Source organism: Passer montanus, unplaced genomic scaffold, assembly GCF_014805655.1.
Source record: "Passer montanus isolate IOZ18808 unplaced genomic scaffold, ASM1480565v1 scaffold16, whole genome shotgun sequence".
Classification (NCBI taxonomy): domain Eukaryota; kingdom Metazoa; phylum Chordata; class Aves; order Passeriformes; family Passeridae; genus Passer; species Passer montanus.
Genome location: NW_024363160.1, coordinates 158,445 through 185,999, shown reverse-complemented (window position 1 = coordinate 185,999; position 27,555 = coordinate 158,445). Strand labels below are relative to the sequence as shown.

The following is a 27,555-nucleotide window of genomic DNA, read 5'->3' as shown; positions in this document are numbered from 1 at the left end:
TTGCCCTCTCATGACTAAACTGCAAATTATATTAACACTTTCTTTAATGTCTAGGTTTGCAGATTTACCTGCTGTACTTTAGAAAACCCAGGCATGTATGATCCAAGCACCTTTTCAATATTTTTAAAATTTTTATATTTGTAAACCTAACAATATTTTAATAGACTACATTTGATCTTTTCAAATATATAAGTGACATCTGACACAAGTTTTCATGTATTTTCAATAACGTGCCAAAATTTTATTGAGTTCACTCAACATCTATGAGGATTTATGCAGGATATTAAAAAAAAATCAGTTCCTTTTTTACTTTTACCTTCAACAGAAGTACAGTAAGCTTTCTGGTGTCACAGCATTCTCATTCATTTTCATGCAGACAATTTTTGATAAAAATAGGATTCAGACCAAGGCTGAGTAAGTGCAAGAAATCTCTGAGGTAAGAAATGTCTCATTCTAGTAGTATTTTATCCTTCTACTAGACAAGGCATTAAATGTTTTTTTTTTCCTACTCTATAATGCAAAAAAGAAGACAGGTGTTTTGTCCATAGTTTTATTTCACCAGGAAGGTTTATACAGTTCTGCATAAAGGTCATTGTATGCATAGCCTGAAGTACAAAGCTCCCTTTGAAAACTCCAGCACAAAGACACTGCATATTGACAACATTAAACAACGATGTGGGTGGTATAGGGCAAAAAAAACCAAAAACCAAACAAAACCAAAAACAAAACAGCATTCTTTCTATTGGAAAAGCATAATAAAAACAAGGCACTTTCAGTAAATAAGTGAAGAACAGAAAAATGCTGTATCAAAGATTCCACAGAACTGACCCAGAGCACTGTAACAAAATTCTGCAGTAATGAACAAGTAAAATACAAAAAGGCACTACATAATCCTCTCCCTGGAACTCCCATTTCTCAACCAATTAGCCAACTGAACTTGGCACAATGGAGTCTTAATTATAAAGTGCATATCCTGTCTTAATACATTTTGAAAAATAGGCTATACAACATAGGTACCAACATCCCCATGTGTACAATATATTGAAACAAAAATACACTGAAACTAGATTCAATCTAGTTATGAACTGTGCAGGAAAAAATATGGCTTCTTTACAAGTCTTTCAATAGCCTCCATATAATCTGGAATATTTTTAAACAAACAAGAATGCATTAGCAAGGTGGTAAGAGGTAGTGTTCTGAGTAAAAGGCAAATTTACAGATTTTGTTGTTACATGTTACAAGTATATAACAAAGATATCCCAGATTTTCAAAGCAGCATTACTGAACAAAAAGTATTACAGCATGCTATCTTGGGATGAAAATACACAGTGTTTTGGGGGTCTCAGATCAGTTCTTTCAGCAAAAATGACCATTTGTCAACGTCCAACTATGATCCCATTGTGTAACTGCTTTTCTCTTGGTACTGGAAGTTTTCCTGTTGCATTGCATAAAACTTCCAGAGAAGCTTTCTTCAATTTTAGAATTGAAAACAAACATTTTCTCCATTCCTATACAAACGAGTCCATTTTTACTTTAGCAAGCATTATTTTATGGCTATAAGAAAACACAAATACCAAACAGATGAACACATCAAATGTGTCACAACAGTGGCAATATATGACATATGAGTTAGATGTGTTCCATGATTGAATGCGAAACTTTTGTCATTCTGCTAGGAAAGTCAGCCAAATTGTGTATATACACACTACCTAAACTTTAGCTGATTTTAGCCCTTATTAGACTTCAATATATTAAATATATAAAGGCTAGATACAAACTGAAATCAAAGCAGCACTGGATATATTTCTTACATTAATAATTTGTAAGGATTTATGTAAACATTCAATATGTGCATTCTTGCTCTTTGCTGTGAATTCTTCACAGCTACTCTATGATCCTACCCACAGACACACTCTTAACATGAACCTTTCCCAGGTAACAGCTGCTGCTGCTCAGCTATTCTTCATCCGTGGTATAGGCTACTTCAGCAACTTCAATCTCTGGGACAGAATTTCCAGCCAAAGAGCCACTCCAGCATGGCTCATGGTTCTCTTTGTCTGAGCTGCAAAGACAGATCAATAAGTGGAAACTGGTATGATTTTCTATAGCCATTTTAGGCAGACAATCCACAAAACATTGACAAAGCTTTTTTAACTTGTCACTTATTCCAGATCTAAAATTATCTATCCTGAGGGCTTTTATGCAGCAGAGAGGTCCAGTAAAATGCTGAATTTCTCAGCTGTGCAGAATTAATACAAGACTAAGCATTTCAAAACACATACTTTAAGAATAACTAAAATACAAGTAAAATAATAGTATTTACCAGCTGTCCTCACCCAGGGTACCCTGGTCTGCTTCTACTGCAGAAGACTCCACCTCACCACTGCACTCACTTTCTTCTCCTGACATTTGACGAGTCATTTTTCCTAAAGATAAATCCCTACAACAGATAAGAACAGAGTACCACCAATCCATACAGCAAACATTTGTCACTGAAGAATTCTTTTGTTTCATTTTAACCCTGGTAGCTTCTGCAACAAGACTGAAAGTAACCTTTCAGTCTCACTCCTGCATGCCCCGTTTCTTTGACTAGTACAGAGATGGCAGGGCTTGCACTGGATAGCTATTTAAACAGTTCATTTGCTCCAGCTGCTTATTCCTGAACTAAATTCAGTCCTCCAAATCTCTGAGCTGCCAAGATGATTAGAGGGATGGAGCACCTTTCCTATGAGGAAAGGCTCAGAGAATTTGGATTGTTCAGCCTGGAAAAGAGAAGGCTTTGGGCTGACCTAATTGCAGCCTTCCAGAACCTGAAGGGAACCTAAAAGAAAGATGCAGAGACGTTTTACAAGAGCCTGTAGTGACAGGACTGTCCCCCAAGGGAGAATGGCTCCAAAATGAAAGAGGGTAGGTTTAGACTGGGTATTAGGGGGAAAAAAAAATCTTTATTGGCATGGTGCTGAGGCACTGGAACAGGTTGCTCAAAGAAGATGTGGACACCCCATCCCTTGAAAAGCTCAAGGCCAGGCTGGATAGAGCTCTGAGCAACCTGGTCTAGTGGAAGGTGTCCTTGTTCATGTCAGGGGGTTGGGAATTAGATGGTCTTTCAGGTCCCTTCCAACCCGGGCCATTTCATCATTCTCTGGTTGCATGACAATTTAGTAGCTTCTCAAAATTCAAGTCCTAGAGAAGTGAGTATGACTTAAGGTAAAAAATTACATTCAGACTAAGCCACACACATCTTGCCTGAACAGTGGAAGGATTATAACCAAAGCATAGTCAAAAGGAAGACAGGAGGATGACAAAAAGATTTCTTCAATCGTTTCTCAAGTTTCTCACTGTAACTTTACAAAACCACACACTAAGTTTCAAGGCAATGTATTTTTCCATTAGTAATAAGGACAATTTTTTTTCTTAATGGCAACACAAGATAACGGTCCAGTTAGCTTAGCTACAAATGGTCACGTGGATTGACCAAAGAAATCCTTTTTTCCAAACCATTTCTCTATGTGGAAAACATACATCAATTTAGCATTGAATTGGAAACAAAAGCTTGTGATCCACTTTGTGTTAAAAGTGACACTACTGTATTTCTTTCCTGTTTAAAACTGCTCTAACTACTGTTGTTATTATTTTATTTTAATGCATGCATTTTATGTAAAGCCTTAGCAACACTCTATAACATGAGCACCAGCCTATGTTTGAGCCAAATCCAGCAATAATATAATAGTAATCCTGCAGGTCTCAGGACCTGTCCTCTTCTGCCACACATCCACTGTAGGTACTTGGCCTTTAGAGCATGTAGACATAAGATGCTTAATTATTGCTAGGCCATCAAATAAAAATTCTACTTCAACAAAGCCAAAGATAGAGACATTTCTTTTGGGTTCATTTACCATCAGACAAGCTGAAGTTCTTTACTGAAAAAAACTTGTGATCTTGTTTATTTTTACAGCCAGAAGTCACAAATTATTTTTCATCAAGATTTTGGACACTATGTGGTTGACTTTCACTAATTTTATAGGTCTGGGAAACTAGCAGTGTGTCTGAGTATTTAAAAAATGTAATCTATCTTCAGGGAATACACTAAAATATCAAGTCCCTTTTTGCTATTCATGCCTTTAATTTTCTGTCACACAGAACTTCCTACCATGATGTTTTAGCCAAATGCAAGTTATTTAATTTTTCCTGACCATTTCACTATTTAAGGCAGCAGCATGTCATAACTTTTTTATCAAACAGGGGAAGGATCTTCCAAATGTATTTATTTGCCTTCAGGAGTAAGCAACAAACTGAATATGGTATTCTGATCAGAATTTTGAGTCACCACAATAATTGCATTTAAAGCCTTTTCCAAAGGTAGTTCACATTTTAAGGTGTGATTTGTTAGTCAACCTGGATATGCTGGACTCAGCAACCCATTCAGTATTAAAATAAAAGAGATTTTAATTTTTTAAAATAAATTTCTTCACTGCCTCTGGTCTGACACACATGCAGAGGGGATCTTTTTTCATCTGATCTCATGTCAGGAAGAGATTCTTTACTGTGAGGGTGGGAGGCACTGGGACAGGTTGCCCAGAGAAGTGACTGCTCTATCCCTGAAAGTCTTCAAGGCTAGGCTGGATGGGGCCTTGAACTACCTGGTCTAGCAGAAACTGGATGATCTTTAAGGTTCCTAAATAATTCTATGATTCTAAGGAGTTCCAATGGGACCATAGGAATTCACTCTTTTGCTGAGGAAATGCTGCAATACTGACTCAGCAGCTCTAATGGGACACTGGACAACACAACATCAATTCCTCAGCTCCTGCTACAGAATTTAGCAGACAGGTACTGTTTTCCCTTGGGTTTAAGTGGACAATCTCCCATGCTATTTAAATGGAGCTTGCAGCATCTCATTCCAAGCAATTCAGAACAAAATTAAATTATTACAGATATATAACTGCTTGATCACTATGCTCTGTCAAAGCTTTGAGTACAGACAGAATTTTATAACTCAAAGCAATTTTCCCACTCATCTCTAGCAGGGCATTTCACATTTCCAGCATTTCAAAAGCAGAACAAAATCTTGCTCTATCTTTACAGGACTTAAAGGATTAGGAAACAATCACAGTTACTTTAGAGGGAAAAGATAGGACAAGCTTCTCAGTCATTTGTACTAAATAGCTTTTAGCCAGCATATGAGAAAGAGCTTACCGAAAATATTGCTTTGTATGTGGTTATGTAGGGAAAATGGTTTCCAAGATACAGCTAAACTAGACACAGAAAATGCTTTCATGGAGATAACATCCTAAAACCCTTAAAATTTCTACATACCTAATTCTTCTTTCAACAGCATCAATATGAAGTTGCTTTTCAGTTAATAATTTCTTCAGTGATTCAACCTCCCTTTGTTTTTCAAGCAGTTCTTTTTGTAGGCGATAATTTGTTTCCTCCAGAGTTTCACAGAAAGCCTAAAAGACAAATTTAAGTGCATCTTCAATTTAACTTCAGTGGACTGCCTTTATTGACTTTTCTCTTAGAAATATCAACCTGTAACAGTATTATAGCTGCTTGTCTTCAGATTGATTACTACAAAAAGCTATGTAAATTTTAAAAAAAATCTTAATAAGGCTGCTTTGCTTTGAATGATGAATTTATTATGCTGAACTGCTATGCAAATACTTTAATCATATCATGTGGGAGAATGGATTGTAAGAGAATGGAGATGGTGCTGTGGGCAACCTCACCCAGATGAGCTGCAGCTGTACTAATCACCAGAGAGTGGAAGCAGCCTTGCCCTTAACAGGTCACAGCTGTGTCCAGTAGGGATGTGTGTTATAAAAGAGTGGGCTGGGCAGCTGTGGAGAGAGGAATGGGTCAGTGTTGCTGTCTGTGGGAATTCACAGAGGAAAGGTATGAATTTTACTGTAGGGTAATAAAGTGCTGACGCTTGCCTCCATTTTTGGTGCTGGTTGTGTGACACCACCATCAATTGTTTGTCTCACAACGAGAGAGATGCCAAAAGAGTAGTTCCTGATTTTGAACCTTTTTACCTATACGGAACATAAACTGAACTTCCTGCTTCCTTTTCTCATCATAAGTTTTGTTTCCACATGACTTGAAAGTCAGTTTCAAAGTATATTCCCATGATGTAAGGAATATTTGGATTAAGTACATATTCTTTCCTTATCCAGGATAAAGAAAAAGCTACACAGTTCTGTACCAAACACCTGTGACAAATATGAAATAATGACCAATCAGAAGAACAGTAAAAAAATATTTTGAAAACCTTTAATAGGATGCTGTGAACACTAACCACTCAGCCATGACAAATATGCTGGCTCTCTGCTGAGCATGGCATGTCTGTATCACACACCCTGATGGATCTGTCAGTGAGCAATTGCAAAACCCAACGTGACGAGCCCGTGTCTAATGCAACATCCTCTGAATGCAGGAAGTGACAGAAGAGCTGGCACAGAGCCTCCTCATCTATTACTGGAAAGCACAAGTCTTCCAATAGTAATGTGCAACTCTGACTTAATAATTTACATGTGCTCTATAAATAAGAACCCCACATGGGAGGCTTTCTTGGCTTGCTATTACTTGCAACTAACCACCAACTCAGAGTCTGCTGAGTATAAACATTTTATACGAGCTCGATTAAGAGCAATGCTTTTAAGATACTGTTTGTCCTAAAGTTTTAAAACAGGCCACAAACATAATGAATGTACTATCCTTTGCTTTAACTGAAGCAGACTCATGATCTTTAAAATGTTAAGTTTTCCTGTAATTATACAATACAAACAAATGAGGAGTTTTCAATTCAATAACCATAATTTTTCCATGGAATTTTATTTTATTGACTCAGATAGCAAATCTTTATCTTTGTTGACAGGCACTTGAATACCAGTCATGAGTTAAGCCATATCTTTATTCATTTCTACTAGAGCCAAGAACACGTGTCATGCAACTCACTCTTGACACAGCATTTATGGTGATTGCTTTAGCTATCACTCTGGTTAAGCAGTCATCCCATTTCAGCCAAGCCACTTAAGTAAATTTTTCTGCTCTTGGTAAAAATATTCAAGGTTGCTGATACCCTAACAGAAAATTGGACATAATTTCCTAAAGAATATAATTAGGTTTATTATTTCAATCTTTAGATGTATGCACATGAAAATTTCCCTACACCCAAAATAGATAAAAATATTGCACAAGTGTTGAAAACTGTTTCATTGTTTTGAGAACAGAATAAAGCCTTTGGAAAAAACTAATCTCTATCTGCAATCTGGGTATGAGCTTCCCAAGCAAACACAAGCACTGTTTGAAACTGAGAAAGAAATCATCAGTATGTTCTGAAGGATGCTGCAATAGCAGAAAAGTGAACCAAAGCTGAGAAAGGGGACAGTGTGTACTGAGCTATCTTGTTCTTTAGACAGCTGGACACCTGGAGTCTGGAACAGTTCTAATACCCAGGTTGGACTAATTTTTCCTGAATTTCTGAAAGGACAACCAGGAGACAGCTTTGCTTCTTTCTTCAGATCATGAAACAGAGATGGCTGGGAAAAGAGCTGTGGAAACAACTACCAAGGATATGACCAAAAAAAAAATATTCACTGAATATTTTGCCTACTCTTCTGTGATTAAGTTTCTTGGCCTAATCAGCTTCTAATGGAGTTGGTATCTGTATCTCTCCCCTGGAAAAGATGTGTTTTGGCAAGTCCTTGGGATAACAGAACAGACATAAACCAAATAGAAGTTCTCCATATTTTCCATTATCAGGAAAACAAGATTTTTTTCTGCAATGCATTGGATGGTAATAGAAAGGCAAAACAGAATTAAGTTTTGAGATATTTTTAAAAATGAACTCCAGGAATAAGTACATGAACCTTGGTGCTTTTCCTGTATAAGGCAGCTCAGGGAAAGAAAAAAGAAAAGCAACAAACAGTAAGGGATGGATATAGATGCTTTTAGTATGCAGGAGTTTAGGATATCTCCTAACAATCAGAAGCAAGATAAAAAGCATAGCCACAACCATGGATTTCAGGCTGAGCAGACTTCAAATCTCTTCAGAAACCTGCTTAAAGAAAGAATCTATGGGAGAACACCTTGGAGCAGAGGGGTCCAGGAGAGCTAGTTCATATTTAAGGATCACCACCTGCAGAGTCAGCAAGTACAGCTCAACAAGTAGAAAGTCAAGCAAAGGTTGCAGGTGGGCTGTGTAGATGAGCAAGAGTCTCCTGAGCTCAGACATAAAAAGCAATGCTACTAGGGATGAAAGCATGGAGAGATGACACAGGTGGAATGTAAGGCTGCTGTCCAATCTTATAGGGACATTATTACGAAAGTGAAGGAAAACCTGGAGCTGAATCTGGCAAGGCATGTGAAAAGAAGCAAAAAAGGATTCTACAAGTACATCATCAACAAAATAAAAGATGGGAAACCATGGACTTGTTGTGTTGATTGGAAAAAACAGCCTTGAGTAATTCCTTCCCTGCAGCCAGAAGAAAGTCAAGACAAACTCACCTGCAGGGGGGAAAGACTAGATCAGGGAGCACTTAAACTGGATATACTAATAACATCCATGGGACCTTACTATTAATATCCATGGGACCTGAGAGGTTGCACATTTTACTGTGCTGGTGGTCAGCTACTGAAGCAGGCTGGACAGAAAGGCTGTGAAGTCTCCTCTGTAGAACATTAAAAACCTGCTCAGGACATGGACCTGAGCAACCTGCAGTAGCTGACCTTACTTGAGCCAGGAGGACTGGAATAGATGATCTCAAGAAGTCCCTTCCAACCTCAGTCACTCTATAAATAAGGTGTGGTATCTCTTGAAGAATTTTATAACAGCACTCTCAACAACTTCACAGAAATGGGAAATAGCTAGAACTACAACAGCACAGCTATATTAATGGTTTGATTAAATTCCAGTGGAAGAAGAACATAGATTTCACCACAGCATGCATGACTGAAATTTCAATGAAGATGGCATTTAAATAGTTTTAAATTATCTGAACAAATAATTATGATAATTTAAAAAAATTTCATCAGCTTGAATATCAGTAATGAAAAGGGATTGTATGGAAATCATATATGAGCTTGTGACACTAAAAAGATACTCAATCTTTCACATGCACGTAGCAATGTAACAAGAACCAAGGCAATCCTACTTATATGCAAAACAAACTGGCAAATATAAATTTAGTTGAATGAGCATCATTTAACATTGATAATTTCTGTAAGACTAACAATATATATACAATTCAAAAACACATTCTATAAAGTAAGAAAACTAAGATCATCTGCTCTAGACAACCTTGATACTGCTCTGCATGTCAGTAAATCTTATTTCTAAGAAAACAGACAGAAACACACAGTAATTATTTGTTCAGTGTGCTCATATGTATGTTGAAAGGCTGCTGGTTTACAACACTACTTGACAATACTTAGTTTTCTGTGAGAACACTATTTTTAGTCATGAGAATTAATAATTTAACTGCATTCATTACATGAGAAGGCATCCCTTCCCATGACAGGGGTGTTGGAAGTAGGTGATCTCTTAGTTTCCTTCCAACCCAAACCATTCCTTGATTCTATGATTCTGTGATTTTATAGCAAGAAACATTTCCCTGCAAGACCTGAGGTCTAAGGTATAAGCACTGTAACAATGTGCTGAATATAAACTTATAAAATCTCTCCTTATATTCAGTAGGTGCCTTATATAAGTAGCTGCTTTACAAAGCAAACTTCATCCATGGCCCAAAAAAGATCTGTATTTTGGGACAGGGATGAAGTACAGAAGTCAAAGATGATCAGTGTGCACCAATTATCAGCCTACGTCCATTTTAGAAACACATCCTTTTGTGATTTTTATCTAAAAGTGTTTCATTCCGTATCATTAGATAGATTCAACAATATTCTAAAAACACCTGCTTTTTGCATTCTGTTTCTATCCTACTACTTAGCACTTACCCTGCTTTCTTCTAGACTGTCAAAAGGACCCGGAGGATCATCCAGACAAAGAAATTCTCTCACTGCAAGGCTTTACCAAATAAAAGAGAGTGAATTACTGGAAGTACAAAACCAGCAACAACACTTAAAAATTATCACAAAATAGAGGTATTTCTTTAAGTGACACAAAAAGTTACATCCTCAAATTTACTTCCAAGTATTCACAACAAATAACAAATAAATGGTTAAAAAACTATTAAGTCTCAGTTGTATGTGTTGACTAGGGACAGTATTTAGAATGTAACTTATGAAGATGAGTAAGCAATTTTAGAACATGATTTTTCGTGATTTTTAAAAATTTTCATAGAATCTGTTGCTACATGATAATTGGCAAGTTTATAATTTTGGTATTGAAAAGGTTTGAAAAATTCTTCTGGAGAAAAATAACTATTATGAAATTAGTATTATATGATGGATAAAAAGTATGCTGTCAAAATCCATGTGCAGATCTTCAGGTAGTGATAGCACGAGTACTGCAACATTTACACCTGTGTCCATTTTTCTAAGATCATGATCCATTGACATATACACATTATATAATTTTTATATATACAGTGTATATTTTTATATAAATAATAAGTTATAAAATAATAGAGGAATGTGTCATGGATCTACTACACAGCCATCTCTGAATACACATTTCAAACTAATGCATTCCATTTGGATTTGTGTAGCAGTTGCCATTCCCCTCTGTGCATTGTTTTGCAAAGGCCAGATGAAAGAAGTAGGTGTAATCCTGTGGTTTACTAGGCAGTATTTTAAGCATCTGTCTCATTCTGTCTTCCAAATTTAGACTACTTTTCACAGAACTCGTAAACATCTCCAAACATGTCCCTTCAGCCACCTTTTTAAGACTTTCCTGCTCGGCTGTATTCATTCTTCTTTGAAAAACCTTGAATCAGAACACTGTACTCACAATTATTTAGCAAGTGGTACCTCAGGAGCAATGTTTTGCTTGTTCTCACTATTATAAATCTTTAAATCTGCTCCTACTGCAATGAGTACACAAAAATGAAAAATTAGAATTCAAACTTAATTTCCTATCTTTTCCTACCACCTGGATCCCATGGAAAAAGTGAGGGCAAAAGGCAGTAATTTTCTGTTTTCCAATCATTCTGCATTTGACATTTTCACAAAGCAGAAACACAAGGAAGGAAACTTTCATCCACCTACCATTCCAATCAACCAGCTTCAGGTATGGCAAGCAAAATGAGCAGAAATTTCTTCAAACACTAATCATTCATTATACTACCAATTTTAGCTTTAAAAAGATGCTAAAGAACATTCATCTAAAATACATTGAATATTTATTTTGTTGTTTGTTTAACCATTCCAATCAACCAGCTTCAGGTATGGCAAGCAAAATGAGCAGAAATTTCTTCAAACACTAATCATTTATTATACCATCACTTTTATAGTTTTAAAAAGACTCTAAAGAACATTTATCTAAAATACACTGAATATTTACTTTGTTGTTTCTTTTCCTAAAATAGGCACCTGATGGCATGAACATTTACTTGCAGCCTAGCTTTGCTCTGAGATTCTGCTCTGACCCTCCTCTCCATGTGTTACACCTCTTCCTTTCAATCCCTGAATGAAAGATTCTGCCTTCAAAGTACCAAAGGGATCTCTCCTGTCCCGTGACAGAGCTTGCTGTACTCGTGTGCTGGCTGCCATCCCTCTCCAGGGAGGAGCAGTGCCAGCTCTAGGGAGGGCAGCAAGGGGCAGTGCAGCACCTGGGATCCCTGACTCCAAGCTGACCGAGTTCCTCCCTTCCAAGCTTCTTATACAGGGTGGAGACAGGACAGCTCTGTCATCTATATAAAGCCAGATGATGCTTCTGTTTAGCAGGTTAAACTTCTTTCTCCCACATCATGAGTTACTTGAAATTTTCCTGACCACTATTTAACTGTGTGGGTGGATTTCAATTTGATCTTTCAACGAATCTTCAATACAACATAAAACATGAGAAGTCTATAAAACACAAACTCTAAATTTAGCCACCTGCATATATTATACTCTGTTTTATCTTCAAAATACTTTGTGAATCTAATTTTAATTAAAAAATACATATACCAAATGAGGTCTCCTATCCCTGAAGGGCAAATTTCCCACTGTCAATATTGTACATAAAGTATAAAGAGATATGAAACAGACTTCTCTACAAAGAAAAACGCCTTTTTTGGTTTAGGTCTGACCCAAGCAGTTTGACTTCTCTGCAGAATGGGAGAAGTAAATGGTGAGCTTTAAAGGAGAAAACAGGGTGAAATGCTCACCACTGCTCATGTGACGTACAAATATTAATTCCCATTAATAGTAAATTTATTCTCTGGTAAGTAGGTAAATATATTAGATGGATCAAACCTCCTTCATTCTAATCACTTCTTGAAGAATTCAGACCTTCCATAGATCTAAACATTAGAACCATATCAATAGGTTATAAAATTTTTATGAAAAAGTTTTGTCTTCATGCAGAGCCCTACACAGACAAAAGTTCTACAAACCATTTCAGTTAACCATCTCTTCATTAGCCAAAAGACAAACTGATTCCACAAACATTTTAATTCCTTTTTGTATCTGATAAACAATGCAGTCTGAAAGTTACAGTTTGGAGTTTTTTGCATTAAACTATGACAAACGCTATTTTGTCCAATAGGGTCCATCACTAAGATACAAACTAGCCCGTTGAAATGCTGAACTAGCTGCAACAATAGAAAACATAAAGACTTCAGATCTATTTAAGCAAGTCCATTCTATTCACTAGTGTGTCTCCAGCAGCATAACAAAAGTTACATTTAGGGATGAGATTGATTCTTTATAGCACACCTATTATTATGTAATTTAATTATTAGGAAGTTTTTAAACTTCTCAGTTGCATACCTCACCCACATAATCATATTTAATAGCTACTTACACAGAAACTCATAAGCTGAGCCCCATTTCTTTTCTAAACCATTTAAGCTTTGTCTCTGACATCTCACAACAAAGCTTTGCCACTCAGCATGACATACTCCAGGATGACTATGAATCATCAAAACATTAATGTTCTGTACTCACCTTCCTTCTCCCCTTTGATGATTTCATACGCCCTGTTTGCTCACCTAAGACAACAGACTAAAGAGAACTCTTGCAGGGAAGTTTTTCTGCAGATTCATCTGTTCTTGCTTGTTTTCTCTGTACATCTAACAGACACCTCCTTTGAGACTGAATGCTGTGTTTTAGCACTGAACTATGTGGAAGTACAGTTCAGATTCCCAGAGCAATAACTTCTTTTTCCCCTTTTAAGTTCCTCTAATGATTTCAATGAAACTTTTTGACTATTGCTGAGTACTGAACTGATTCAGAAAACTAGTGGATCAATACCAATAGTTATTTTCCAAGTTGCAAAACCAGCGGAGTTCATATATCTGTATGGGTGTACTTACTGTCACTTTCTACTTCAAGAAACAAAAATTGATGTTAGTCACTCAGTACCTCAGGATCCTTCTACAGTAGTTTGTGATCTCATTGTTTATTCCATTCCCCAGGAAATTTCAAGATGTCCTGAACATCAGTGTCCACAACTGTGATCTAACATTCTATTGGTACTACCCCTAAATTTCCATCAATCCTTTTCCCCTTGTCTTTTAACCATTTTATATGAGCCCTGTCATAACTAGTTGTTTGTCTCTACAGGAAACATGGTATCATTTTTATTTACCTGCTTACCACTTTGAGAGGTGTTTTTTTTTTTACTACAAGGAGTAGCAAAGTCTGACTCATGTAAAAATCCCTATCTTCCAGACTCAGCAGTTAGATGTCTTATAAAAACATGTAAATGTAGTAATATCCCTTCTACTAAAAAGTAAAGCACTATATGGTCTCACAGCCACACCACAGCATGAGAATTTTAAGATTTTGTTCCTTTAGAACTCTTGAGAGAATTAGGCTTGCTTTAGAACATTTCTTACTCTTTGTTTTGAATGAAGTTTTCAGATGATGACAGGTTCTCAGAGTCATTCCTCAAATAATCTCTAGTATAGCACCCTTAACTTTTTTATTTCTGGTCCTGGCAAAGGTTTTAAAACTAACTGCTTTGCCTCTAGCAAATTGCTTACTTAAATTCTCTTCTGGTCCGTAATAAGATTATTTTACATTTCATTTGTCAGAATTACATTCTATTCATTTTCCTGCTTTGGAAGAATCCCCCACTTTATACAAAAAAAGATACTGTTGAAAGAAATATTTGCACTTTGCTGGCTTAAACACATCAGGTTTTCTAATCTATTAAGACTTTCTTGATTTGTAGTTTACATTTACTTAAGTACAGGAGTCTGTAAATTTTCATGTCATGTCAATAAAAAACCTGTAGTTTAATACACATTTTAAGAACTAATTGAATAACAGAGTAGGTATTCTCCATTATAAAAGCCTAACACACCTAGTATAAATTAACAATATTATCAATTCTGAATTAAAATCAGGAAAGTGTTTCAGGAATAAACATGGGATTATTCTAACATTTTAAATATTACAGCTTTTAGTTATCCCTTTACAAAATACTGCAATTCCACTTTTCTTTATGCTAAGATGGGACTAATTTAAAGGGACACTGAATAATTCACATAATGACCAAATGCAGAACATGAATGTTACTGAAATCCCTCACCACACTGCCTGAAGGTACACTGCTGGAGTCTAGGAGTTTTGTAAGAGGAGTATGGACAGAAAAAAATCCACAAATGAACTAGCAAAGGTTAATCACCTACCAGTTAGCAATATCTTTGTGAGCTACTAGGTTCTGGAGGAATGCCTGCAACCCCAGCTGTCGATCTTCCAAGAAGTCATGATTGTAATTATCCTTGAACCAGCGCTTGGGTGGAAGGGCCAACCGAAAGCCTGGAAACATATCTTTCAGCTGAAATTGAAATTACAGACAAAAAAGAGAAAAATTTGAGAAAAATACTAATTTTGCGCAACCGAAAGCCTGGAAACATATCTTTCAGCTGAAATTGAAATTACAGACAAAAATGAGAAAAATACTAATTTTGCCACAGGCACTGACTTTACTCACATTTATAAGATATTTCTGACTTCTACTAAGTTCAAGCACAAGGTAAGTCTCAACCATAAGTACAATTTAAATTACAACTTAAATTGTGGACACAGCTCTGTTGCTTGCTGTCTTATGCAATAGAATGCTTTGTATTTTTCCTCAAATTTAACACATAAAAATAGGAATGAAAACCTTTGCTTTGTTATTTAATGTCTGAGTCTGTTATTTAAAGCCTTGGAGTCTGTAAACCTAAGAAAACTGAAAACAAAAAGTATCAAATGAAAAATAATTTCAGTGGTATTTCTTCTGAAGTGCTCAGGGATAATAACTACTACATATACATATATACAGAATAAAACCCCATTACAGAGCTGTAACTCTGCAACTTGTCTTTCTTGGGGGGCTAGAAGAATAAATTACAATTTATGCATGAGATATTTCTTGTAAAGAGTAGATCTTTGTACACCCAGAATAATAACATTTCAATACACAAGTATGGCTCAACCCCTAGTAACATGCAAAACTGCATTTCTGAGTTACTTAAATAGCAATGAGATACAGCTGACACCAGAAATACCCAGACTTGTTCTCTGAATTCAGAAATAAAATATACAAAAAAGCATAAAATTATACAACAATGAACCTCTCCAAGGGTGCCAATTATTTTTCTAATATATGCACGATAATAAAAAAAAACTTTAACACTTTGATAAAAAACAATTTTTCAAAGTTATGCTTGACAAAGAAAAATCTGGGAGAGGATTTACAACCAACATGAAAAAGCAAATAGGTTTTATAAAATTTGATATCTCAGCTGCCACAAGAACTGTTTCATCATTTTTTCTCAATACAGGATCTAGCCAACTTCTGTCAGAGATGTTCTGCATGCACTGATTATATTAGTATGAATGTTTCAGCGACAGAAAATTCCAAAGGGCCTCTCTTTCACCAGATTAAGTTCAGAAAATTTAGAACAGATACTGCACTTCAAATAGAATCTCTCTACACACTCTGAAGGAAGAACCACATTAATGGATGACCTTTGCTTATGTAACTTGTTTTACAGCACGAGGTGCTTTTTAAACATCACAAATATTGTTTATTCAAATAGCCCATGATAAATTCTGTTTCCTTATTTACAGAATGGTTTACAGTCAAAGCCTTGGTCTTTATTTCTGAATTTAATTATTTAAGTATGTTTTCCTGTTACTGAATTCCATCTTTATATTAGACCCTTCTTTATATCTTTAAGTTTATCTTTGGTCCTCCAAAGTTCCTTCATCTCCAACCAAGTCATCATTAATGCCTTATATATAAGGATGTATCTGAATAGGGCAGAACCCATAGAATGTAACAAAATGAGTTCCTGTTAGTTATACAGAAAGCTTCTCAACCACACAGATTTCTGCTTAATGGTACTTCTACTTTACTTGTCTGGTCACATGGATCACATAATTTAATTCTAAGGAGAGAGTACCCCTACCCACAGATTACTCCTTTTGTGGATGAAGAATGTAAGACTCAGCTGCTGTCAGTGGACTAACTTTCAACAGCACAGCCCTGGGGCATTCTTTCTTGAGCACTCCTCAGACACAGCAAGAAAACCCATGGGTCAGATAACTTATTCTGGCTGTGATTGCTTGCTTGGACCTTTCCTACTCCTTCCTACATCACCATGTGACACACTACACATCACGTGAGTCAGTCTTGGGGAGACAGGGTGAACTTCTTGGTTCTTAAGACTGGCCATTTCATTATGTGTTTTCAAACTATTATTATGTTACTATTCTGTAATTCTCTACTATTTCCCGAATGGTGGTATGTTTAAGCTCCTAGAGCTGACATTTCTCTATTTTAAAAAGTATAATGTCTTACAGACCAAAGAGTAAATGGTTTAGATGTGTACTGAATGGTGAAAAAGCTTCAGACAGTGACATAAATTTTTAAAAAATAGTAATTTTTTCCTTTAAACAGAAATACTAATACCTAGAAATAATGGTAAAAGCCAAATATTTTTGCCAAGCATTTGATGGCAAAGACTATGTGTAAAATTTAAATATTTATTCTAAACTATTTTGGAATTTTAAGTTTCAAACCATTGACAACTACACTAAAAGTCAACGGAGGTAAGCCAATTCTTGACTTATACCTGACATAGCTGATGAAAATGCAAACTGCTGTACGACTTGACTTCCAAAATCTGAGTTGAAATACCAAGATCATTGTCTCAAAAGAAGTTAGGCTTTTGCTAATGTCAAGGCATTCCTTAATTTAAGATAGACTGTATTTAAGACAGGAATTTCTTCAGAAAGAAACCTCTAAACTAATTCACATTTAGCAATTTAGTTTTAGACACCACTGGTGTTTCAAAGGTAGCCTAGAAGATACTCAAATAGGTCAAAGCAAGAACACAGAGAAATTTTTAAGTTCAAGTCCATTTTCAAAATATCATCTGAATTTAGCTCTTAGTTGATTAGGCACACAAATCCAAAGTGATAACCTGTACACAAAATCCCTCACAATGGGTAAAGAAATAAGGTTCATGTTGAAACATGAAAGAACATTCTAGCAGAAAGCGTGTTAAACTGGCAATGAGAAGGGCAATTGTTTCTCTACTTTTGATAGCTGAACACTATTTACCAATCATAAAATTTACCATAAAAAAACCCTGTGCTTTACAGACAAGTATTTTTTCAAGTATTCTAAAACTATTACGTTGTTGGCCCAGAATTCCTATTCATCTGGTGTTTCCTCCATTTTTAAAGATCTGATATTGTATTTCACTATTAACTTTGAAGACACTGAAAACAACTGAAGACTGACCAACACACAAAAAACATATTTATGTTCATGAAACTTCAGTTTTATGATGAACAAAACTAGAGTTTGTTACACAGAAAAGAACTAAATAACTACTGGATATTCTTACAAGAGAATACAAGCCCCTAGTTCTATATCCATGCAGGGGATAAATATTGAAGAGTTAATTCCTTTATCATATAAACTAGGAATAAATATAAAGTTTGAAGCACACTAACAGCTTCAGATGAAGCTGTTACATCTTCTTTACATCAGCTGTTTAATGTATCTTTGAAAAAATGAGGAATCATATTTTTCCAGTCATTAATACAGTACGTGTTTTATATGCATTAAAATCAGAAAAAAATTAGAAGATATAACAAAAACATAAGACATGAAAGAAGTGAGATTAAGATAGCTGAGAATTTACCAGTTTATAATTCTCACCTTGTCATTAAGCCTGGAGAAATCTGTGTACCGTCTGAAAACCACCCAGCTTTCCTCTGGACTTCTTTTCACCAGTATTTTGTATACCTGGGTGGAAATGCAGAAATATAGGAAAAATGTGCAAAACTTCACACTGCATTGTCTGGAAGGCTAAAATGATTCTCTATTTCTTAATGAAACAAAACTCGTGGATAAATAATTAGAGTAAAAGAAATGCAAATAGCAATTATCAGTACAAAGAGTTTAAATTAATTTCAGAATTTAAGGAAGGAGTTCCTGTAATTCCTAAATACATACAACTATTTCTGCCTGTAAGAAAGAATGTATTGCCCAGCAGAACAAAGGACTTGGCTATCAAAAAAGTAAGGGAAGTGTGTTTCCATGATCTACGTTTAAACTTTGCTAAATTACAGTTTTACTTATTGATCCTGGAGGCCTCTCTACTTTTAAGATGACTGTTAATAATCAAATACTGTGATATTGAAAATGTCTCATCTGACTTGCTTCACAAGAAGAAATGATGCAGAATAAAATTACATCCTCCACTGCATTTGTCTTGAACATTAGGTTTAGTCTTTCCAGGCAAATATGATTTCACTAGAAAGCTGCACCAGAAAGATTATACCATCACTGTGTAACTGAAGTAATGGGTATTTGAATTAGATTTAGCAAGAGAGCAGCACAGCAGTACCATACTCCTATTTAAAAGCAAATGGATGAAGAAACAAAACAATGATGATGATGATAATACTACAATTACTTGTTAGGAGGATTAATATTCCAATGCCTGAACACAATGAATCTAACAACACAACTTGAACTAGAAAACATTAAAGAGTGTCTAATGTCATAACCTTACTCTCTCCAATGTAGGGAAAGATAGGTTCTACAAGTGTACCGGGTTATTCTTCCCAGTCTGTAGGTAAAAAATATAATACAAGAAAGAAAAAGGTACTTCTAGAATCACAATGATAAATGATCATTATTTTACTAAATTCTATTTAAAACATTTCCTATTCTGTTACGAGGTAAAATCTTCTCCAGTACATCATGCAGTCGCAGCAGGTTGTCTTAGCTGATAAGTCTATTTTTCTTACTGCAGTCCCAACAAGTGATAACCCCAGTGCTAGCCAGCTTCTGTACAGGTCTGAGACTGTTTCTAGCAATCTTGTATTCCATAATATATTAAGTTCCAGGTAATTATAGAAACTACAGGTAACTATGGTGCAAATCAAAAGCAATCTTTCAGCAAGTACTTATCTATGTTTTAAACACAATTTCACTTTCAAGACACATCATGTGTGAAGTCATGGATTTTGACAGAGGAAAAAGCTATTAGCTTTTAAAATTCAAGCTGCGGGACATGCTTACAAAACTAGCATTAAAATATAATTTTTCTGCCTTGTATTTTATGTATTAATGCTCATTCAAGTATTTTATTACTTTACTGTCATACTAAACAATAAAACTAAAAAGTTTTATTTTCATAAATAAAATTAATAAATGCAAAATCGTGAATATTCTTTGCTAGTACACAATAAAACACAGAACAATAAACTTTGGAATATGTGTGTGAATTTACTTGCTAATTAGTATTCTCTTCTTGAATTCTACTCTACATTCTGCAAAAGCATTGTTTAAACATGTATACAAGAAAAAAAAAGGAATAATTTCCAAGTGAACATTAGATAACTTTAAAAAAAAGTTCACCAATTACAGTGAACATAACTGTAACAGGGAGTACAATCAACTTGTGATTAATGGCCTCAAAATTATGGGCAACCTAAAACAAACATGTTTGGTTTTCTGAAAAAGCAAAAAAAAAGGTGGTTGGGTGTTTTTTGGCTTTGCTTTAAGGTTTGCAATTAGTGAGTAAGAACGAGAGTATTACAAAAACACCTCTCAGTTCCTGCATACAAGATCTTGGGTAAAAATCACAAATTAAATCAACAAATGCATTTTACTCCACTCAATCATGAATTGCTTTATTGTATAAATAAAAAATCATCCATGAAAATACACCCATATGTGGCAACATTCTCTGGCTGATTCAGCATTTATTATAATTTCTACTTGGCAAAAAGAAAAAGAAAGAGAGTGCTAATTGAACATTCCATGAGCTCAAATTCATTTAAGACTAAATGTTTACAAGGAGATATTTTTCAGCCTAGGTTTTTTCTCCCATAAGCTTCAGCAACCATGTACTCTAACATGCACTAATATCTAACTCCCAAAGCTTGGACATCATTCAGCTTAATAAGATTCTTATTTTTGGAAACTCTGAGATGTGAACAACAGTAAAAAAAGAATCCAGCAATTGAGTCTCCTCTCTTTTACAAGTGATTTAATTTGCTTTCCACTGCCTTCCGCTGTCTTCTAAATCCCACTGACTGCAAAAGCAACTCAAATTCTTAGGACTAATTACCTGCTGGCTTTAATGCACAACAGCAAACTGCATGCAGAACATGCCACTGAAAACAAACAGTTAATTGTGTGGTTTCAGAAACCAGCTCAGCAATAGAAGTGAAATCAGGAAGAGCAAAAATGCATCCAAGCATTTTACAATGGAAGAATGTTTCACTTGTACTGTGACCTGGCCTTCCCCATACAATAATGACAGAAAGTTGTCACTGTTAACACAGAACACCTTAGAGGCACATTGGACTCTGTCTTGGCTATGTCTTCAAGAAAGACAAGAAGGGCAACAAGCTGGTGAAAGGTCTGGAGGGTAAGTCATGTGAGGAGTGGCTGAGGGAGCTGGAGATGTTTCTCCTGGAGAAAAGGAGGCTCCCTACAAACACCTGAAAGGAGGCTGTAGCCAGGTGGGGGTCAGTCTGTTCTCCCAGACAACCAGTGACAGGACAAGAGGAAATGGCCTCAAGCTGTGCAAGGGGAGATCCAGGCTGAACAGCAGGAAGAATTCCTTCATGGAAAAGATGGTTAAAGATTGCAATGAGCTGCCCAGGGAGGTGGTGGAGTCACAGTCCCTGGAGGTGCTCAAGAAATGACTGGATATGGCACTTTGTACCATCATCTGGTTGTCAACGGGGTGACCAAAGGCTGGACTCGATCTTAGAGGTCCTTCCCAACCTAAATGATTATGTGGCATTCATAATTCTTGTACACATAACAATATCAACTGTTGTTTTGGTTTTGAAGGCTATTATTTAAAACAATTTTTTAAATTTAGCCATGAAAAAAAATTTAACTCTTCTCTTATGCTAACATGGACAAAGATGTTAGAAGCTGAAAATCTCAGGAAAAGATAGAGAATCATTCTCAAATAATTAAAAAGCATCATTACTCAACTTTTTGCTATAAGATCTTGATTTCATTACTATTTTAACTGCCATAAAGATTCTGCACTTCTCTAATCTAAAAGAAGATAGGAGGGAAAAAAGAAAGCTTGTCTGCTATTTCCTTCTCCTTATCTATTTCTGATTAATATTGTTCATCTTAAGTAATATAATTAATTATCAGTAACAAACAGCCATCAATCCCATAAGCACTGCTGTAATATCTCAAAGAAATATTTCAACAACACACACAAAAACAAATGCAGAAGTACATTAGAAGTGGATATATTTATGGCATGCAAAAAAAATGAACTGCCAGCTACACTTCACTTTGAGAAAAATCAATACAAACCAGTTAAGCTGCTGTTCTGGCACAAGATATGGCATAAGCAACTTCCCAGTCTGTTTGCAGAACAGATTTCCTCTTACTAAAAACTGAGCTGGACAAGAAGGTGAAATCGACATGTTTCTTATATAACAGAAATATTCTAAGTTACTTATAACTACAAAGGGCTAATGTCAAGGCATCTTATCATTAATGTCAAACAGAAGACTGCATTTTACTCAAGAAGTTTAACTACACAGAACTTACTCAAGTTAATTTCACAAGGAATTGTAGCTGCAAGGAATTTCTGACTTTTCCAGCAGAAACTGATACATGAAACAGAATTGATTCCTTCTATTCTACATACACAATTACAGGAAAGACTGCTTGCTAGTCCCACCTGTACAACAAGAATGGTATTTTCCTGTCAGGAAGTACTTTGAAGCTAAACCGGTAACATCCCTGAACTGCAGGATTAAATCCTGAAAGACAACTCAAAGCACATTCAATTGCTATCTTGTCATTACAGGATCAACTATGCCCAAAACTTACAGTGAATTTTGCCCTCTCCTCCATCACCTCATAGCCCAGAATAGTAGGTGTGGATGGTCGATCCTCCCAGGTCCTGGAATCTTCATTCTGCTCTGTTTCTTCTACAGGCTGAGTACTGTATTCTATGGACGTATCCAGACCTGTAAACTTAGTCCTAACAAGGGGACTGCTACATGCAGATGATGTGGAACCAATCTGGTCAGGCACGCTCATCTTTTTAAAACTATCAGCTGTAGAGTCCTCCAGCTGTCCTTTTGAGGAGCTTGAGCTTGTTGAAATGCTCCCGAAGGAAGAACTTCTTTGGTTTCTGTTTGTAAAGCTGGATGATGAACTTCCAATGGGAATAGGAACAGGAACATATGGTGTTGCCATCCTTCATGAAAACAAGCCCTCAGTTTTTGGTCCAGGAATTTAAGCTTCATTCACCGTGTAAACCATGTTTCCTCTTCTTTTCAGGAACAGTACCTGCAATTAAAGACAGAAAATATTGCTGTCATTTTTAAGTCAAAGCAACAGAGCTTTGGGAAAAAAAATCTGTATTAGCTCTGAGATGGTACATAGCAGTACTGATGGTAAAACATTTTCACAAAAAATCTGGCTTCATATAAAATGGTGCTTTTAGGTTATATCTCAAGCATTTGACAGACAGCTTTACAAGAGTTCTGTTTTCCACAACTATTAAAATTAAAATGGCAGAGGTAAAAAGCAAGATTACAAAAGAGAAAAATCCTTTCATCCTTTAATAATAAAGTGTTATCTGGTTTTATCCAAAGAGTGAGCAGGTTTTCTGGCATATAAAAAGTAGTTTCAGTGACTGTTTCGTCTAAACAGTACAGAAGATTTTCTCAGAATTGGTTCTGTAAGACATCCACTGCAGACTATGTGAGCCAAACACACAGGCAACAATATACATGACATGAATCAAAAGACATGACAGTAAACAACGTAGGTGAAAACATATTTGCATATTACACATTCACTGAAGCATAATGGATCTGTTTTCAGTGCAAAATATTTTTTCAAAACAACTCTGTTGTATATAATGCTGCAGACATTTGTCACAATGTAAAATGTGCACGTTTTCTGGAGTCTGAATTGAAGCAATTAAGTTTTACAAGCATGCACATCAAAAGCAGGGTTGTTACAGTAGGTAGTTTTGCATTCCAGAAGACTGAAATAGGAAAAATAAAGTGTAGAGAAAAAAAGATAAGTAAAAAATTTAGTATTTTTTCTTCAACAAAAGCATTTCAAATGAGCCTTTTGGGTGTGTGTGTATACATTTCTGGAAAAAAAGCAAAATAAAATTAAGACAGCAGTATCAAACTGCCAAAAAAGCACCATGTCCTCATTTTAACAAGGTACCCAAAGAAGAGCTCTTACAAGATGCAAATTAAACGCCACCTCTTTGGATTAACAGGATTTGAGCCATGATCCATTTACCCAGGAATAAACTAATCAACCAGGAGGCTGCAGGAAGCTGTGAAATGGGAAACCGCCAACCTGATTCACATCAGACAATCAATCACCTACTGCAGTGAAACCAAATGAGATTCCTAATTGTGACTATGAAGTGATGCTTTCCCTGTCTTGCTCTAAATTAGTCCTAGAGCACAGGAATAAAAACATAAATTTTAAATGAACCAGCATGAGGAAGACTGAAAAATTCTCTAGAACAAATTCCTTGAGTGAAGGAAGAACAAACTGAGTCATCCTTTCAGCTACCTCAGGAAATCTTCACACACTGTCTGTCAGAGAACTCAGTTAACTTGACCAGGAGAACAATTTCAAACTGACAGTCATTGCTTCGGAATATCTCTGCTTCACTGTGGAATGAGGCTGGACACTCAGCAGCATCTGAGGGAGCTGAACTCTCAGTGTCATAAACCCCTGCTGACTCACTCAGCTGGTCAAGGATGGGATCTGAAGTACCCAGCAGCTTCTGTTGCAGCACAGTCCTGTGCCTGGTTGTGGGAGTGAAGCCACGTGTCAGACATCTGACCTGCTTCAGCCTCACTCTGTCTGAGAGAAGCAAGTCACACCTGTCCCCGAGACAAGATGTTCTCCTGGAGCTACACCATATCTAAATCCCTCTTTTCACCCACATCTCAGTAATAAAATCTATTTTCTGCCTTGAACAATAAGCTCTGCAATAATTTTTCTTTAATGCAAGGTGTGAAGCAACATTCTCTGAACAATATCTAAATGAAACACTAGAAAAGGTAACTACTTTTTCACTTGCCACTTCAGTGACTATTCCATACTACCAAGGAAGCATAAGGAATTGAGAGCATGCCTTTAAACAATGTACCACCCAGTTATGTTCTTGGGAGGTACAGGATTAAATTCCTGTAAAAGAAAGAACCTAAGTGAGTCCAGACTGCAAAAAAATCAAACCTATATGAAAAAAGTGATTATCCTCTGTTGCATGACTGTGAACCTGGAGTGGAAAATAAACTCACATCTCAGGGGCTGTCTGTTGAAGCCAACCTAGGAGTTAATGGAATCTTAAGATGCAAAAAAACCTTGTGCTGTTGATCACTTCATGAAAAGAACCAAACCAAACCTAAAACCCCACAATGACATTTTCACCACTTAAAATAGTTGTGAACAGTCTTTCCTAGAAGAACTTCTTCCTTTAAAGTGAAATGCCAGTCAAGAACTTACTATCTTGAGCTTGTTTACTTATTACACATTACTCTTAACAGCACACGAATTTCTGAGCAGCTGCACCAATTTGACAAGCGAGAGAGCTCAACACAGACCACCCTGAGGATAAAGCCCTTGGTGTTGGGAGGCCAACACCTGCACTGCACGTGCTTCAGCAGCTTTCATTTCAGACCAGCTCTAATTTGGTACCACTGCCTGCATGCTTATTAGCAGCTGTTCTACACTAAGCCTGCTCCCAGGGTACATTTTCTGGTTTAGTCTCTTTTGTACTCTGTAAGGCCACCCCAAATTGTGAGTCAATGAGTAATAAAGGTGGTGATGACACCCTGTTTTCTTCTGAAAGCCATTCTTGACTCAATCTGACACAGTAAGAATGCCCAAAGACAAATAAAAGGGGCTGATGCTACCGGTGTCACACACAGATTCCTCTAACTTTAAAAAGTAACAGGAAAGTTTCTCTGAGTAACAGAAATGTCAGGTCAAGTGACCAAGTAGCACACAGCTTCACTTAACTGTTTTTTTTTTTTTGGTAAGAAAAGTTGAAAGAAATATAAAAAAAATCACATTACCAGACTCACAAACACACATATATTCCTAAATACACATGTAAATCCATCTTCAAATGTAGAAGTATCACAATTTCGAAGTATGTAAGCTATTTACAACAGGGTTCAAAAATCAAATCAATCTGCATTTTATGAAGGCTATTAAATTTTAGAAAAAAATACAATGCTCAAACAAGGTTCACAACCCTAGGAATCCAGCCTTATCTACTAATATAGTTTACTGCCAATTCACCAATAGAAAGAACTGAGAACAATTTCATGAAAAAAACAAGAATCCTTTTAGACAAACCGTGTCACTCCCTACTTACCTCGGCGCAGCAGGGAGGGTTTGTGTGCTCAGTTTGCTCCCACCCCACCTGCACAGAACCAGCAGACTCATTGCAGAATACCAACTATAAGAACAAACTGCTCATGATACCTGAGATACTCCGCAGCTACTGCACTTTCTTGTCTAGCTATTTAACTGACTTTCTGCAAGAAATTTGCTTCCTATTCGGGACAGGTAATTTGTTTAGTTTGATTCCCATGTGTGAGTTAAGAACGAGAAGAGAACATTTGCTGGAAGCGCTGAACTGCAAGACCTGAAACAGGATAGGACAGTCCCGGGAACCCGGCTGTCACATGCTACAAGAGCAGCGTGACACCAACTTATCCTGGTGTTTACAGCAGCCACCTCCCTTTCTGCGGGAGAAGCAAACAGGCTGTAATAAAACCACTTAAAAAGGGTTTGCCTGCAGCTTGGAGCTATCGCAGCTCCAAATCTTTTTAAACTAATGGCTTGTATATTCAGTGAGAAAGATGTAAGCCACACGATTCCAGGATAATAGATTAGAAACAAAACAATCCATACTTAACAGCTGTAATTTGATTTAGAAGACTTTTAGCTATGCAATATTATTGCGATCTGGTTACATATATTCTGCCTCTGTTTGGACAATGCAGACAAGCTGATCTCTGATGTTTAGGATTTAAGTGCTACTGAGAAAAGTCAACTATAGAACAAGTGGTATAAAGAAACAACTTCCAAACTTAGCTTTCATGATTTTTTAAATAGTCATTTTGTGCCCACTTCAGCCAAGTTACCTAACAACATTTGTTACCTGCTTATGGACTCAAAACGGGGGGTGGGGGACGGGACTATTTATCACACCTGACACACAGAGGAGTAATTGCTGCCCCGAAGAGTTTGTTACGGAACCAGAAACAAGTGCGGGCACCTCGCACCCGAAACCCGCAGGTCAGGGAGCGCCGCTTCCGACGGTTCTGAACCCGGGGAGAACCAAACCAGACCGGCCGGCAGCGCCCGGCCCGGCCCCGCCGCCGAGGGGCCGCGCTCGGGGAGCGCCGCCGCCGTTTTACGTAACTCCAGGGGCGGCCCCGAGCCCGTGACACCGGCGGGGTCCCGGGAACGCTCCCGGCTCCTCCGCACGGCTGCGGGGACCGGCCGAGGAAACACCTGGAGGCCCGGCGGGCCCCGCCCCGGGGAACGGGGGGTTCCGTGCCCGCCGTCCCGCCCGAGCGGGGCCGGACCCCGCGGTGCCGCCGCCTCCCCACCGGTGCGCGGGAGCTGCGACAGCTGCGCGGAGGCGGCGGGGGCCGGCGGCGTCCGGCGCGGGACGGGCAGCAGCGAGGTTCCACTCCCCCGGCCTTCCCCGCCCGGGCTGCCCCCTGCCTCACTCCCTCCCTGCCCGCTCCCCTAATTCCCGGAGCTGGCGCTCCCGCCCTCACGGCGGCCCCGCTCACCTGCTCCCGCCGCGCGCGCCCCGCTCCGCCGCGCCACCGCCGGGCCCGCCCGCGCGGGGGGCGGAGCAGGGGGCGGGGCCTGCCCAGAGCAGCGGGAAGGGCGGGGCCGCGCAGGGACTACAAAGACCG

At 37.4% G+C, this 27,555-nt stretch overlaps 1 protein-coding gene across 4 annotated transcripts; it reads right to left on the bottom strand.

The window, feature by feature from the left end:
• Positions 1 to 536: 536 nt before the first annotated feature.
• SNX16 (sorting nexin 16) lies at positions 537 to 27,484 on the bottom strand. Of its 4 annotated transcripts, none has more exons than XM_039702881.1 (8): positions 27,427 to 27,484; positions 22,451 to 22,915; positions 18,278 to 18,364; positions 14,745 to 14,893; positions 9,958 to 10,027; positions 5,317 to 5,453; positions 2,324 to 2,440; positions 537 to 2,062 (listed from the first exon to the last, which is right to left on the bottom strand). In XM_039702881.1, exons 2-8 carry the CDS (start codon positions 22,820 to 22,822, stop codon positions 1,957 to 1,959), a joined length of 1,038 nt encoding a protein of 345 aa, XP_039558815.1. In that variant the 5' UTR covers positions 22,823 to 22,915; positions 27,427 to 27,484; the 3' UTR covers positions 537 to 1,956. The 4 variants fall into 4 exon arrangements, with proteins under 4 accessions (XP_039558815.1, XP_039558817.1, XP_039558819.1 ...); XM_039702883.1 differs by lacking the exon at positions 27,427 to 27,484 and adding an exon at positions 25,992 to 26,738; XM_039702884.1 differs by having other exon boundaries at positions 1,946 to 2,076.
• Positions 27,485 to 27,555: the final 71 nt, after the last annotated feature.

What these genes read in the sequence shown, in the direction of transcription:
- SNX16 (XM_039702881.1), bottom strand. Translation starts at nt 22,822, where the DNA reads ATGGCAACACCATATGTTCCTGTTCCTATTCCCATTGGAAGTTCATCA. An exon ending in CACAAAGATATTGCTAACTG is followed by an intron (nt 10,028 to 14,744) that starts GTAGGTGATTAA and finishes TATTTGGTAAAG; the next exon opens with CCTTGCAGTGAGAGAATTTC. An exon ending in GCTGTTGAAAGAAGAATTAG is followed by an intron (nt 2,441 to 5,316) that starts GTATGTAGAAAT and finishes TATCTGTTGTAG; the next exon opens with GGATTTATCTTTAGGAAAAA.